The sequence below is a fragment of the Urocitellus parryii genome, chromosome 1 (genome assembly GCF_045843805.1).
Source record: "Urocitellus parryii isolate mUroPar1 chromosome 1, mUroPar1.hap1, whole genome shotgun sequence".
NCBI classification, from domain to species: Eukaryota; Metazoa; Chordata; class Mammalia; order Rodentia; family Sciuridae; genus Urocitellus; species Urocitellus parryii.
In genome coordinates this window covers 170453472-170468969 of record NC_135531.1, presented here as the reverse complement: position 1 = coordinate 170468969, position 15498 = coordinate 170453472, and the positions used below count along the sequence as shown (strand labels likewise).

At 43.3% G+C, this 15498-nt stretch overlaps 1 protein-coding gene across 1 annotated transcript; it reads right to left on the bottom strand.

Annotated features, from left to right (window-relative positions):
• Positions 1 to 1590: 1590 nt before the first annotated feature.
• On the bottom strand, positions 1591 to 15266 carry LOC144249417 (butyrophilin subfamily 1 member A1-like). Its single transcript, XM_077791671.1, has 7 exons — positions 14933 to 15266; positions 12763 to 13044; positions 11209 to 11325; positions 9974 to 9994; positions 9859 to 9885; positions 9733 to 9759; positions 1591 to 1703 (listed from the first exon to the last, which is right to left on the bottom strand). The coding sequence occupies exons 1-7, from the start codon at positions 15264 to 15266 to the stop codon at positions 1591 to 1593; spliced, it is 921 nt and encodes a 306-aa protein (XP_077647797.1).
• Positions 15267 to 15498: the final 232 nt, after the last annotated feature.

Sequence of the window (15498 nt, the reverse complement as noted above, 5' to 3'; positions counted from 1 at the left end):
ATGTGTTCACATGTTTTCATTTCCTTCCAACATGTAACTATGAGGATCATAGGATGTTCTTCTGGTTACCTTCATGAGAATATGCCACAAACCTTCCCTGAGCTGATGTGTGACTTTGCTCTCCAAACTGCAATGTGTGAGAGTTCAAATCTCTCTTTAATTCCCTGGGGTTTTGCTTACCTGAGCTAATCTGTGGGTGGCATTTAGGACACTTTGACCTTCCTATCAATGTTTCTGGGGTATGTGTCTTACTTTGTTTCTCAGAGGCTCCATTTATGCAGCTGGGTGATTTTGGGAGGAAGGGGAACTGACCTTCTTGGAACTGACCTTCCAGTTTGGCCTTTAATCTACTTTTGGAAGCTCAGTTTCACCACTTACCATGGGATCTACAAAATGTATAAGAATCTCAGCCTATGGTTAGCACAGAGCAGAGAATGGCTAGATGGACTTGAAGTAGTCAGTGAGCACTGTGAAGTACTGCTCAAGGTTTACTGACTTTATATTGGAAGGTGAATAGTTCCTTGCAATTTTATATGCACCCCGTGGCTCTTAATGTAATTTTGGTAAAAATGGCACAATGGATTCTCAATATCAAATTGACTATATGCCAGGAATTTACATAACATTTGTTAATTAAATATATAAAAGTTGATAATGATGTTAAGAAAATGTGTTCTATAATGTAGAGACTTGGAGAGGGATATATGGTGCTTCTTGAATAAAAACCTCTTTGAGTACAGGTGTGTCAGTTGCTACAAGAGGCAAGTTTATTGAGGTCATGGCTCTGTGTATAAAACTGGGTTCAGGTTACTGATTTTGGATCAAAGAAATTTGTGGAAATAGGCAGCACTTGATGTTTAGCTCTGAAGAACCAATAGGTTATTAGTGAAAGTAAAATACTCTGAATTGGCTGTGAGGCATGGTGAGAAACATCAAAGAGATGTTTGTTGAGAAATGAAGCTAATCAGTTTCAGTAGTAATTAGCTAGGTTGACAGAGTTTAATGAGCATGGAACTGGCCACATGAGCAGGACCACCCTTAGTCCCCCAAGACTGGGAGAAGCCAGGGCCCTTGGTGGTCCTCTAACCCCAGCCCTGCAGCATCCTGGTTGGGGAATGGCCACTGCTTTCATTGTCTATGAGGATGACCCCTGGAGACTCGAGAACCACCTGGCACCTGGAGGATCTTAAACGCCTGATTTCCTCCTGGGATATGAGGCCCAGGGGAAAAATATGGCTTCAAGGGCTGGGTGATCTTGCTTTTGAAAGTATAGAGAACGGAAGATGCCTTCACATCATAGAAAGAGATCAACCCTTTCTCATACTGTAAAAATATCCCCACTATTTTAAGGGGTGGGTTTTCAACATTAACAACAAAACGTGGCACAGAAAGGGCATCATACCTCCTATCAATCCAGGAAATGGACCAGAAACCATTCTCAGGACTGGTGTAATTATATGATATTTTTCGTTTAACTGAATCCAAGCAGAGCCCTACATTCCACATGTACTTCTCTGGTACTTCAACCTCCCAGTAGTGATGGCCACTAGAGAAGCTCTTTTGGCCCAGCACAAATGGGGCAAGAGTAAATCAAGCAGATTTATCAGGAACATCTTGCTTCATAGGCAGGGTTTCGACATGTTTCCCACCATGTGACACATGAAGAGAAGGGTGAGCTGTGTCTGCATCCAGTGTGATGTCCTCTGCAGAAGGAAGGAGATGAGTCACTTGTGAGCAATAAGAAAAGACACTGGGGGAGGGGGGGAGTTAAGATAGAGGAATAGAGAGGGTCACTTTCTTGGCAGTTCTGTGGTGTGAGACCAAGAAATACACAGGTAGATTCTCAGCAAGGTCGGTGAACAAAATAAGGTGTGTGTGTGTGTGGGGGGGGGTTCAATTGGAATTTAAAGCAGATCAAGGACTCAGGAGGTTGAATAAAATAAAATAAGGAAGAAATCCCCAGTGTCGCAGCCACTATTGGGGATGGAGGCACCAGCCAGAGTGGTCCTTCCACCAGCAAAGTGGAGGGAGAAGAGAATTAAAGGAACCTGCATTATAAGGAGGCCTGAGGTATGTCTGGGTCCAAAGAGTTTAGACACCAAAAACACTATCCAGCTAAACTAAAAGTTGCACTGCATTGCATCCCTTTATGGGAAAGAAGCCCCTTCTCTCCTACCTACCTGAAGAGGACAGAAGAATCATTTTGCAGCTATGGCATGGGGGCAGCAGCTGAGGGCACCAATTCCTGGCTAACTCGAGTTTATCCCAAAATATAGGTCTGGCAAACCCACACTTCATTACACAAAAATGTGCCTAAGTAACCTGGAGAAAATCAAACTGGGAGAAAGGTTTTCAAAGGGGACATAGGTCCTTGAAACCCACCCAGCTCTTCCCCTCCCCCTCCAATCTGCTGCTTGCAGGACAAGCTTGGAGAGACCCACCTAGCTAGGAATTTGATAGGGTGGGGTTGGAGAGAGGGAGTTTGGAGACTGAACCCAAGACCAGGAAATGTGAGGTCTGCAGGTGACATAGTGGACTGAGAATTGGCTTCTCCATCACATGAGTGGAACCCAGGGAGATCCTGGGGTGCAGACTTCCAGCATGGACAGGCAGTTGCTGGGCCCTGGAGATGCCTGATTTAAAATCTCCAGACCAACTGGCATGCAGGGAAGGGCCTGGAGCCCCCCCATGCCTAAACCCCGCCTCTAGGAGTTCGACCTATGGCATTGCCTCTGTCACTCTAGCAACCCCACCCTGAGGGAGGAGCAAGCATCACACTCCAGAGGACCTCACCTAACACTGCTGAGAAAGGAGTGAGAATCTTGAACTGCAACAGAAAAATTCTGTAATTTTTCATTGAGTTTTTTTCCTTTCTCCTTCTCTCTGTATAATTGTGACTTTAATAATTCATGGACATTTATACATATTCATATTTGTGAGTTTTTTCTAATTCATACCAGTTTTGAAGCCAGTTATCTTTCATAAATTAGTTTTAGGAAGACTAGGATGTTTGATTAGTATATTTCAGTTTTTGAAAATCTTCTTTTATATTTATTTATGGAATTTTTAATTTATATATATAAATATATTAAATATATATTATATAAAATATATTTTTTCTACCTTTTCTCTTTCCCTGGATTCTCTTTCTCTCTTTTCTTCTGCTAACAGCCAAGCTCTATTGTTCTCTCTTTCATGACTCCTTTAATTTTTTACTTCTATCTTCTCTCCTCTTCCCTCATAGGCATCACATCTTATATCATTTCTGTTCTCTCCCTGTCCACCATATTCAAAATTGTAAACTCTTTTGCAAAATTATTGGTTTTTTGTGTGTAGGCAATAATGTATCATTTCTATTTATTGTGACAATTAACATTTAGAAGTCACAGCAGGAACTTTTGTTTTAATGCTGTATGTTGTTTGCATTGTTTGTTGTTATTATTTGTTTCCCCTTTAATGGTGAGGTACTGGAAACCTTCAGGGACACTATAAGTTCATAGGGTAGAATTTCTACTGCCTCAGATCCATAGTGTTAGATTTGTACACATACACAAACAACAGGAAAAAGCAATGGGACAAATCAAGATACTTGTTGTCCCAAACAAACCAAGATACCTCAATAATTGACATCATAGTGGAAGAAATCCATTGACATCACAGTGGAAGAATTGTCAGAAAAAGAATTCAGAATGTACATAGTTAAGTTGATCTATGAGGTAAAGAATGATGTAAGGAGTGAAATCAGAGGAAAAATACAGAAAGTGAAATATCATTTCAATAAAGACATAGAAATTCTGAGAAGAAAAATCAAGCAGAAATCCTCAAAGTGAAGGAATCAGGAAACAAATTAAAAATTCAATGGAAAGCATCACCAACAGACTAGACCACTTGGAAAACAGAGTTTCAGGCAATGAACACAAAATGTGTAATCTTGAAAATATAGTTGACCATGGAGAAGAGATATTAAGATACCATGAACAGAACTTCCAAGAAATATGAGATAACCTGAAAAGACCAAATTTAAGATGTATAAGGAGATAATGCCTCGGGGGGTTCAAACCAAAACAATGCCCAATCTTTTCAAAGAAGTAATATCATTTCCCAAATCTAAAGAATGAAATAAAAAATCACCTGCAGGAGTCTAACAGAACCACAAATATACAGAATTAGAACATGCCTCCCCAAAGGCACATTATTATGAAAATGCCAACCTGAACTGGGATAGAGTTTTAGAGGCAGCCAGATGACAGCTCACATTTATAGGGAAACCAATCCAGATCTCAGCTGATTTATCCACCAAGACCCTCAATTTATCCACCAAAGGTCTTTAAATGACATACACCAATCTCTGAAACAAATTGGATGCCAGCCAAGAATACTATACCCAGCTAAATTAAGCTTTATAATTGATGATGAAATAAAACCTTCCATGAAAAACAGTGTTAAAAGAACTCACAACTAGAAAGTCTGCACTACAATACACACTCAATTAAGTATTTCATGAAAAAGAAATAAAAAATGAAAGTGAAAACTAGCAAAGGAGGGAAATACACTAAAGAAATAGTAAATCAAGGGAGAAACTAATTCAAATTAAAAATCATAAATCAATCACAATGATAAGGAAGGAAAAATCATTTCTCAGTAAAAACATTGAATGTAAATGGCCTTAACTCATTAAGGAAAAGATATAGACTAGCAGATTGTATTAAAAAATAAGTCTCAACTATGTGCTGTTTCTAAGAAATTGGTCTCATAGGCAAAGACATCCACAGACCAAAGGTCAGAGGATGGGAAAAAAACATGTTGTTTACATGGATCTAGTAAACAAATAGGGGTTTCCATCTTCATATCAGATAAAGTGGACTTGAAGGCAGAGTTAACCAGAAGAGACAGAGAAGTAAATTTCATACTTTTAAAGGGAATTATACATCAACAGGACATACCAATCAGAAACATTTATGCCCCAAACAATGAAGTGTATATATATATATATATATATATATATATATATATATATATATATATATCACACAAACCCTTTTCAATTTCAAGAATCAAATAGACTACAATAGAATAATACTGGGTGACTTTAACTCACCTATCTCACCACTGGATGGATCCCCCAAACATAGACTACATAAAGAAGCTATAGAACAAAAAATTACAATTAATAATTTGGATGTAACAGACATATATAGACTATTTCATCCATCAATAACCAAATGTGCTTTCTTTTCAGCAGCACACAGATCCTTCTCTAAAAGAGACCATATCTTATGCCACAATGCAACTCTTAGAAAATACAAAAAATAAAGATAATACCTGGAATTTTATCAGATCATAATAGACTAAAATTAGAAATCAATGATAAAATAGAAGCTACTCTAATACTGGAGACATTTAAATAATATGCTATTGAATATCCAATGGGTAGCAGAAGAAATCAGGGATAAAATTAAAAATACTTACACATAAATGAGAATAGTGATACAATATACAAAATCTCTGGAACACTATGAAGGCAGTACTAAGAGGAAAGTTCATTGTATTAAGCTCGTTAATTAAAAGAATAGATGGTCAACAAATAAATAGCCCAATATTATATCTTAAAGCACTAGAAAGAGAACAAATCAACATCAAAAGCACTAGAAGACATCAAATGATTAAAATTAGTGCTAAAATCAATGAACTCTAAACAAACAAAAAATCCCCCCAAAAAACCAATGAAAGAAAAAGTTGGTTCTTTGCAAAAAATAAATAAATATGATAAACCCTTAGCCAAGCTAACAAAGAGAGAAGTCTCTTATTACTAAATTACTTGCTATAATTAATTAATTATTTGCTATGAAAAAGGAATTATCACAGGGGACATTACTGAAATAGAAATAATAATCAGAAATTATCCTGAAAATGGATACTCTAATAAAATAGAAAGTCTTGAGACATCAGAAAATTTCTAGAGACATATGACCTATGCAAACTGAATCAGGACATAGAAAATTTAAACAGATAAATTTCAAGCAATGAAATTGTAAATGCCATCAAAAGCCTACCAACAAAACAAAGCCCAGGACCAGATGGATTCTCAGTGGAGTTCTACCAGACCATCAGAGAAGAACTAACGCCAATCCTCCTCAAATTATTACATGAAATAGAAAAGGAGGGAACCCTCTCAACTCATACCATGAACCTTGTATCACTCTGATACCAAAACTGGACAAACATATGAAGGAAAGAAAACTTCAGAAAAATATACCTGATGAACATAGATGCAAAAATTCTTAATAAAATACTGGCAAATTTCCTACAAACACATATTTTAAAAAAATGGTGCACCATGATTAAATGCGGCTAATCACAGGGATTCAACTTTGGTTCAACATATGGAAATCAATAAATGGAATTTATCATATCAATACATTTAAATAAAAGAATCACATGGTTAACTTGATAGATGCCAAAAGAGAAAAACTGAAAGCATTCCTTTGAAAATGGAACAAGACAGGAATGCCTTCTTTCCCCATTTCTATTGAACAATCCTGGAAACCCCAGCCAGAGCAATTAGAAGAAAAAAATTAAAGGGTTATGAATAGGAAAATAAGAACCCCAAACTACCACTATTTGCTGATGACATGATTCTATTTTTAGAAGACCCCCCAAAAACAGCAACAGAAAACTTTTAGAACTCATAAATTAATTCATTAAATTAGCGAGATATAAAAATTAATACCCAAAGATCAATTGCTTCCCTACATCAGTGATGAATCAACTGAAAGAGAAATTAAAAAACTACCCCATTTACGATAGCCTCAGAAAATGTTTGGGAATCAATCTAACAAAAGAGATGAAGGACAATGAAATATAATGAAAACTTCAGAACACTATGAAATGAAATTGAAGAAGGCTTCAGAAGATGTAAAGACCTCCCATTCTGCAGGATAGATAGAATTCATATTGTGAAAATGGCCATACTACCAAAAGCACTATACAGATTGAATGCAGTTCCTATTAAAATTCCAATGACATTATTCATAGAAATAGAAAGAATTCATAAAAATAATTTGGAAAAATAAGAGGCCCAGAATAGCCAAAGCAATCCTGAGTAAGGAAAGAGAAGCAAGAGGCATCAAAGTACCAGACCTTAAATTACACTACAGAGTTATATTAACAAAAGGGTGGATACTGGCACCCAAACAGACACGAAGACCAATAGTACAGAACAGAAGACACAGAGACAAACCCAAAGAAACACAGTTATCTCACTCTAGACAAAGGTGCCATCAACATATATTGGAGAAAATATAGCCTCTCCAACAAATGATGCTGGGAAAATTGAAATTCCATATGCAGGAAAATGAAATTAAGACAGTATTCATCACCCTGCATGAAACTCAACTCAAAGTGGACCAAGGATATAGGCATTTGACCAGAGACCCTGCACCTACTAGAAGAAAAAGTAGGCCCATCATGGTGGCCTAAGAACAGACTTCCTCAGTAAGACTCCTAAAGTGTAAGACGTAAAATCAAGAATCAATAAATAGGATGATATGAAACTATAAAGCTTCTTCTCAGCAAAGGAAACAATCAGGTATGTGAAGAGAAAGAATGGGAGAAACTTTGCCACCTGCACTTCAGATAGAACACTAATCTCCAGGATGTATAAAGAACCCAAAAAATTTAACATGAAAATAATAAATAACCCTTTCAATTAATGGGCAAAGAAATGAACAGACACTTCACAGAAAAAGAAATATGATCAGTCAACAAATTTGAAAAAGCGCTCAATATTTCTAACAATTAGAGAGGTGAAAATTAAAATTAAACTGAAATTTCTTCTCACTCCACTCAGAATGGCAATTATCAAGAATACATGTGAGAGAAAACACTGGTGAGGGTGTGGGGAGACAAGGTACACTCACCCAATGTTGGGGAACTGAAAATTGGTGCAACCACTCTGGAAAGCAGTATGGAGATTCCTCAGAAAATTTAGAGCAGAACCCAGTTATCCCAATCCTCATTTATACCCAAAGGACATAAAATCAGCATATTACAGTGATGCAGCAACATGAATGTTTATAGCAGCTCAACTCACAATAGCTAAGCTATGGGATCAATCTAGGTGCCCTTCAAAAGATGAATGGATAAAGAAAACATGGTACTTATGCACAAAGGAATATTATTCAGCCATAAAGAAGAATGACATTATGGCATTTGCTGGTAAATGGATGGAACTGGAGACTATGATATACTAAGTGAAATAAGCTAAACCCAAAAAACCAAAAGCCAAATGTTGTCCCTGATATTCAGATGCTAACACAACATAAGGGAAAAGAGAAGTTCACTGGATTACATGAAGGGGAATGAAGGGGAGGGAGCATGGGTAGCAATAGAAAAGGCAGAAGAATGAATCAGACATATCTTTCCTGTGTTCATATGTGAACACATGACCAGTATAACTCCATATCATACGCAGCCACAAGAAGGGGAAGTTACACTCCAGGTATGTTTAACTTGTCAAAATATAGTCTACAGTCATGAGTAACTAAAAGGAGCAAATAAAAAAAAATATAACAAAAAAAGAAAAGACTCTTCACCTTCTCAGCCAGGGTCAAAGCAAAGAAGAGGAACAAGGCCCGTGTCCTTAAGGGCCCTTTTCTTCAACACGGAGAGAAAATAAACACCACTCTGTCCATATCCAGGACACCATCCCCACTACTGATCTGAAGTTCATTTCCTCCAGGAAAGTACTCCAGACGGCTCCATCTGGGGAACAGATTTCTGTTGTCACCTCAGAGCTTGCAAGGCCTCAGCTGGTAGGAGATGGGTGGAGCATGGAAACCCCTTGGGAAAGGTCTTTACCAAGGTTCTGACACTCAGAAGGTCTCCAGGTGTTAGCACTAGGAACACCAGGCCCTCCATGGGCAGAGGGGACATAACAGAAGGGTCGGGGAAGGTCAAGGAGACGATCCCCCTGCTCAGCTCAGAGGCAGAAGCTCAGCAGTGGGTTCAGAGGGCAGGAGACTGGCCAGTGCCACAGGAGGAGGGAGAGGGAGGAGGTGGAGCTAGGAGGCAGCAGGAGGGTGGTGGGGAACACTGAGGACCACGAGGGCCATTGTCAGGCTGTGGGTATTTGTGGAGCTGGGGTGGGAGAGAGCAGAGGGTACAAATTAGGAAGGAGGATTCACAAGTATGAAATGAGGCTGTTCTGGAGAGGGAGAGGGGAGTAGGAAAACAGCCCGAAGGAGAGACTGGGTTAACTGAGATTGCTGTTTACTTTATTGTTAAGAAAACTAAGGAGGAAAAAGAGGGTGTGTTCCTGTTGAATGACCTGAGGGACATGGAGGGCTTGATTTGAATGGAGAGGAGAGAGGAGAGACCTAATCCTTCATCATCTCTTCATCATCATCCTAGAGAGTCCTGTGGTGGTGGTGACAAGGGGATGGTGGGGACCTGCTCCTCATGGAGCAGAGCTTGCTTGTCAGGTCAGAAGTGTCTGTGCTGCCCACAGCTCATGCATGCATTTATGGTAGTCTAGCTAGACCACCTCTCCCATAGCGGGACTTGGGCCCTAACCAACTTAGGTCCCTACATGCAGTGTCTAAGCACTGTCTTTGCCTACTTGCATCCTCTGGATCATTTGGGAAGAAATTTTCTTGCACAATAGAATCCCGGACAGCTTAGAGGACAGGCATGAGGCCATTCTTAGCCACACCTCCTTCTCTGTGCACCTACCTGCATATCTCCGAGCTTCCTTCAGATCTGCAATGAGATGGACACATCCAGGGTTAGCTGGGTGACGGGGACAGTGACTTTTTGCAGTAATGGGCATGCGGGACAAGGGGGATGGGCTTCACTTACCTATCTCTTCTATTGAACTTCGTTCCTCTGTAATCAATCACAGGGAGAAATCAGTGTTTGGAGGACAAAATGGCTGGAATTTTACATGAGCATAGAACAGAGACATAGAACTTACCAAGTTCTTCAGAGAGAGTCTCTAAAGGGAAAACACAGAGGTAAATGGAGATGAGTCTCTGAAATGCCAATCAAGTTCATCCTGGGTTTTGTTATGTGATGGGAAGGGACCGCTGAACGTGTGGGCCATGTTGCTGGACTCTGAGGGGCACAGACTGATAGGACACCTTGTCTTATGTTCCCACACTGGACATGCCCAGCACCTAAAATCCTGAATGCCCTGAGCCTTTACAATTTGCTTCTTATGTCCACCACAGTCTGCTGCTCATCAGTGGCCATTGCTCTGGGTCAGTTTATCTCCATGGCATTTCTGAGGCCATAGCCACTCTTTGCTGTCCACTCAGCACACACTTATTGAGGACGCACTTCAGTGCAGCTGCTGCCCTATGTACTAGGGACATCACCATGAGCAAATAGGGTCTCTTCCCCTCAGGGCCATTGAGAGACACCTGTCAATCATAGCTCAGTGCTAGGAGCATGGGCTACAGAGAACAAATACCTCTGCTCCCCTGCAGACTTAGCAAGTGATTCTATTCATTTTGAATTACACATAAAATTTTCTGCAGGCCAGTGCCATCCTCAGAAGAATGTTAATGATTTGTATGAATGTGACTAAATGACAGGCATTTGGCCTCTGTGACTGGTTTATGGAACCACCTGAAATCCTGTGGGTTCAGGATGAGAAACTCATTAGCTCTGCCCATTAGCTCTTTAAGCAGACATCACAGATCCAGCTCTCCCAATGTATGAGGGTGTGAATTGGTCCCACCAATGCAGCCCCTCACCTGCAACCAAGGTCTACTACTCCTCTATGTTAGGGAATGGCTGCAGTGAATAAGGTCACATGGCCCCATCTGGTCACAAGCACAGAGCCATGCACTGTGACCTTGAGGGAGTCATGGCTGCTGTGAACCATATCACATAGACTGGTTTGTCACATGCACAGAGCTCCATGTGATGTGAGAGTTAGTGAGGCAGGGCTGAGAAGTCTTGGAGAGGACTCAATCCCTCCTGAACAAGTGGTTCTCCTAGTCTGCATGGGCAGACTAAAGCAAGCACACAGTCCAAGATGAGGTCAAGCACAAGATTTCATTGTGCAGGTGAATGACCTCTTCCTCCTCAGGTGATTCCTCTGCAATTGTAATGATAAAGGATCCCGAGTCCATTTCCCTGTTACCTTTATAGCAATCCCATGAAAATTCCAAAAATGATGTCAGCCCCACTCTTTCCATTTACCTTTGGCTTTTGTGGTCCTCATGAGGATAGCACCGATGACCGCCAAGCTGATAGCCACAAGAACGTCAAACACAGCCAGCACCACAGTCCAGGGGCTGACCCTGGTGAACAGGTCACCTGGAAAACAGGACCATGGCGCTGAGATCTAGGCTGACTGCAGGTGGCCTGGCTGATGGGGACGAGTCCTTTGTGTTTCCTCAGGGAGACGTCACCAAGCATCAGAGACCCCAAGCCTTCCCAGCCCTCCCAGCACTCCTAAGGACCTCCGCTTCCTGCCTCCTCCCAGCCTGGGCAGGCCCTGAGCTGCCCTGTCAAACAGGCAGCTGTGTGGACAGGCTGAAGAGAGGAAGGTAACCCAGCAGGCACTGTGAGACCAGCTCCACATGCAGTGCTCCCGCTGGGAAGCCCACTGGGTAGTTGTCTGCTCAGGGCTTCTGAGGATGGCGCTGGCCTGCCTGGGACGAGGGCTGAGCTGTTCAGGGTGCCTGAGGGAAGTGCCAGGGCATCCCAATGCCCCTAACAGTGCTTCCACGCAGAGCCCACCTGGGGTAAGATCCGCAGGAAGTTCAGAATCATGTGAGATCCTCTGGGGCCGGCTCTTGAGGAACAGACTGCAGATTCAATACACCTTTACCTGCCCTCCCCCTCCCTCCTGAGGTACTAACTGCCTTCATCATGGGTCCATTTGTCCAGTTGTTCTTGTCATCACATAGATGTGTGTCTAAGGGCAGGCTGAGGACTGAAGGGACACAGGTGCACACTGGGTGGGGGAGTTTTCCAGAAAAGAGAGCTCCTGATTTAGGTACTGAAGGACCAGTAGGAAATGCCACTTCAGGGGAGATACAAAGATAGTGCCCCCCAGTGCCCATGAGCACCAGAGGGTGGGTATGTACAGGTGCTGATGTGAGGTGCCAGGAAGGGTGGGGCGAGCTGGGGCGACAAGGGCCTGAGAACACCCTGGAGCACAGACTGCACTCTGCTCCCTGACTGGGAGAGGGAGGGGTGGTGCAGGGCAGAGTTGGGGGCAGGCTGTGTTTCCCTGACAGTCACTCTGCAGAGGTGGAGGGCACACCTGGGTGCTTGGTCCTCTCTGCCTGTGAAAAGAACTATGTCATTAACCCTCATTCCAACCTCATGGAGGACACACTATTATTAGCCCTTTTTACTAGTTGGAACCTGAGCACAAACCAGTCTGCATGTGTCAAGGTCACAGAGGTGGCTGTGATAAGCACATTAGGTAAAGTTGACAAGTGGGGGAAGAATCTCAATTGTTGTGCAGGGTGAGTCCGGGCAGTGGAAAGTTCCAAGGGACTCTGACAGACCCCTGTTAGCCCTGTTACCCTTGAAGGCTTTGGCATATCCACTTCTACCCTGTGAAATAATGACCTTGTTGACCTCAGCGGAAGTGCACAAGGGTACATCTGAGGAAGTCCCCACTCAAGAGTGACAAGGCACCCACTGGACCCTCACTGCAGTCTGTGTCAGGGGTCTCTGCTCCTCACAGCTTCCTATCTGCACTGGAACCTCTGGATGAGCACCTGGGAGGGAACTGACCTGCCAGGGACACGTGGCCCTTCTTCTCCTCATTGAGGACAGGGTTCCTGATGGAACAAGTCACATGTTCTCTGGAACTTTCCTCTACTGAGAGAGAGGACTCCACACGTAACAGGCCGTCTCCTTCTTCTGAGTTTGCCTCTGAGGCAGGTTCCAGTTGGAGTTGTCCTGGGCCACTCCACTGTACCTCTGGCTCCGAATACCACCCAGGGGATGTGCAGGTCAGCTTGATGCTCCCACTGGGACCAGTTTCAACATGAATATGAGGATCCAGGTCTGAGGCTGGGATTGAGAGAGGGAGAGAGAGAGATAAAAAGAGACTGTTGTGTTAGGAGGCCAATGGCTCTGCCCCCTGAAGCCAATGGACTTTGGCTTACTGGTCAACCTGCAGGCTCTGAACTCTCCTGCTTGTGAAAGCTGGAGTATGAAAATTGTGCATCCAAAAGACGTTTTTTATGTTTTTGAGAAAGAAATTGAATTTGTTAGACCAGTGCATATACAAGTGGTCAAACACCATCTGGACCATTTTCTTTCCCCCTTTCCTAGGACTCATGACTCATCCTTTCTTCTCAGGCTCACTACAGTAGGGCTGAGACTCTCCATCCATTCATCCATCATGGTTGAGAACTGAAGAGCAACTGTTCCCCAACATTCACTCACCCTCCTCCTGCTCAGGCCTCCTGCAGAAATTCTTCTCATGGGGGAAGCCCTGGGGCTGTTGTCTGGTGCAATAGGTCAGGGCTCTGTGTGAGACACACTAGCCAGGTGGCTGTGGGACTGGCATTCCTGTATGATTTATAGGGGTTAAGCTGCACCTGCATGGCCACATGCAGGAGGTAGCTGCCTTACCTGGGCAGCACATTCTGGGGTAATGAACTTCTTAGCTAGGGAAGTGCCTACCCAGCTGTGGAGCACCTTCCCATCTCCTGCTCTATGGAGTGGCCTTCAGATGCTGACAAGTCTGAATGGAAATGCTCTAGACAATATCAATAGAGAAAGGGGGTGTGGCTTCCCCTCAGGCTATCTCTGTCCTCTAGATCTGAAGCATAGTGATGGTTGTGAGACAGCTACAGCTGGGAGATAAGGGTGTGATATTGTCCTTAGTGGGGAATAAAGTTCAGGATATTTCTACTGCCCATGGTAAACTATAAATTCAACTATACATTTGGATATGCTGGAGATACTTTGGCTTCTTACAGTGTTGAGTGGGTTCCCGTGTGTTGTGCCTAATATATGCACATACTTCAAATTCGAAAGCTGAATATAGGCCCTGGTTTCTTTTAATTCTGTGTGTTTTGCGGTAACAAAAACATATACCACGTTTTCTTCTGCTGAGGAGAAATTCTGAGGAGTAGTATATTGGAGAACCTCTCCTGCAATCATGTAATAAAATGTAGATTGCTGGGAATGCATTAGTGACCCACTGCTGAAGCTCAGAACACACATGTGCAAGCATTAGGCCCTGGTATCCTGGGCCAAGCTTCAAGGGGAAAGGTGTGTGCTTGGAAGGGATCTAGGGACAAAGTGGGACAGCTGTGGGAAGCTGTTTTCTGTTTGCTGGCAGAAGTCCTCTGAACCAGAGCAGAAGCATCTGGGATCTGGCAAATCCAGTGTCTAGGAAAGAAACCTTCCTCAGTCTTGCAGCCACTCAGGACAGGAGGGAAACCACATCTCTGTAGAAGAGGGATGTAAGGCACAAACACAGCTGTGACCTGAACAGACAAGGGTGTTTAAGAAGAGTGCACAACACCATGTCCGACTGCTCAGCGGCACGTCTGTGTGCATTGGAATGAGGTCAGACAGTCAGGCTTGCTGGTGGGCTGCTCAGAACCCTCCTGCACATCAAGCTGCTTCTGGGTTTTGGAAAAGAGAGTGACATCTTCAGACCAAGAAGTGTCTCTAGGACATTTCAGAGTTAGGACACACTGTGCTCCCTGCTCACACCTCCCCTTCAGCAGTCACACAGAGAAAGAAAAGGGAGGAGAGTGGATTTCTATTGAGACATGGTGCAGCCAGAGTGGGCCGCCCAGGTGAGGCTCAGCTCTGGCATTCTGGATTCCAGCTCCCTGTTTGTGTGGACTCAGCCACCTCTGGCCATGCACACCACAGAGTGCTGTTAGGAAAAAAACTACAACACACTATGTCTCAGAGTATTCATGCCAGGGCTCACCTGTGACTAACAGCTTGAACTGTGCTTCATTGTACCCTGTGGAGCTTGCAAATAAACACGAGTAGACCCCTCCATCTGAAGTCCGGATGGGCTGGATCCTCAGGGCCACCTGCCCTTGGCTGATGTTCCCCTTCAGAAACTGGGTCCTCCCGCAATATTCTAGTTGCTGCTGCTCCACGTGTTCCTGGCCATTCCTATAGTCGTGCACCAGGCCCGACTGATGATTTTTGTGCCATGTCACCTCCATGTGCTGCGCATCCATGGCTGGCTTGAGGTGGCAGGAGAACACAGCCTCTTTCCCTACCATGGCAATGACTGGTGATCTTGGTCCCATCACCTGGAATTGCCCTGCAAGTGATGGAGAGAAAGCAGGATGAAGTCATTCCTCAGTCTGGGGCAGACATGGTTGGTACGGAGGAGAGAAGCAGACCAGCTGCATTAGCACCATGAGCTGACCTAACACAGGCAGGTTGGCGACATTAGCAGAGGAGGCAAGAGAGGCCCAGATGCTGATGGCACCTCAGGAAAACCTGCAGATGTTCAACTTTGCTCTTCCAGTGGCCTAG

Excerpts from the sequence above, each read along its gene's own strand:
- LOC144249417 (XM_077791671.1), bottom strand. The coding sequence starts at position 15,266 with ATGGGACCAAGATCACCAGTCATTGCCATGGTAGGGAAAGAGGCTGTG. Across the intron at positions 9,886-9,973 it reads GACTCTCTCTGAAGAACTTG|AGGAACGAAGTTCAATAGAA; the intron begins GTAAGTTCTATG and ends GATTGATTACAG. Across the intron at positions 9,760-9,858 it reads AAGTTCAATAGAAGAGATAG|ATCTGAAGGAAGCTCGGAGA; the intron begins GTAAGTGAAGCC and ends ATCTCATTGCAG.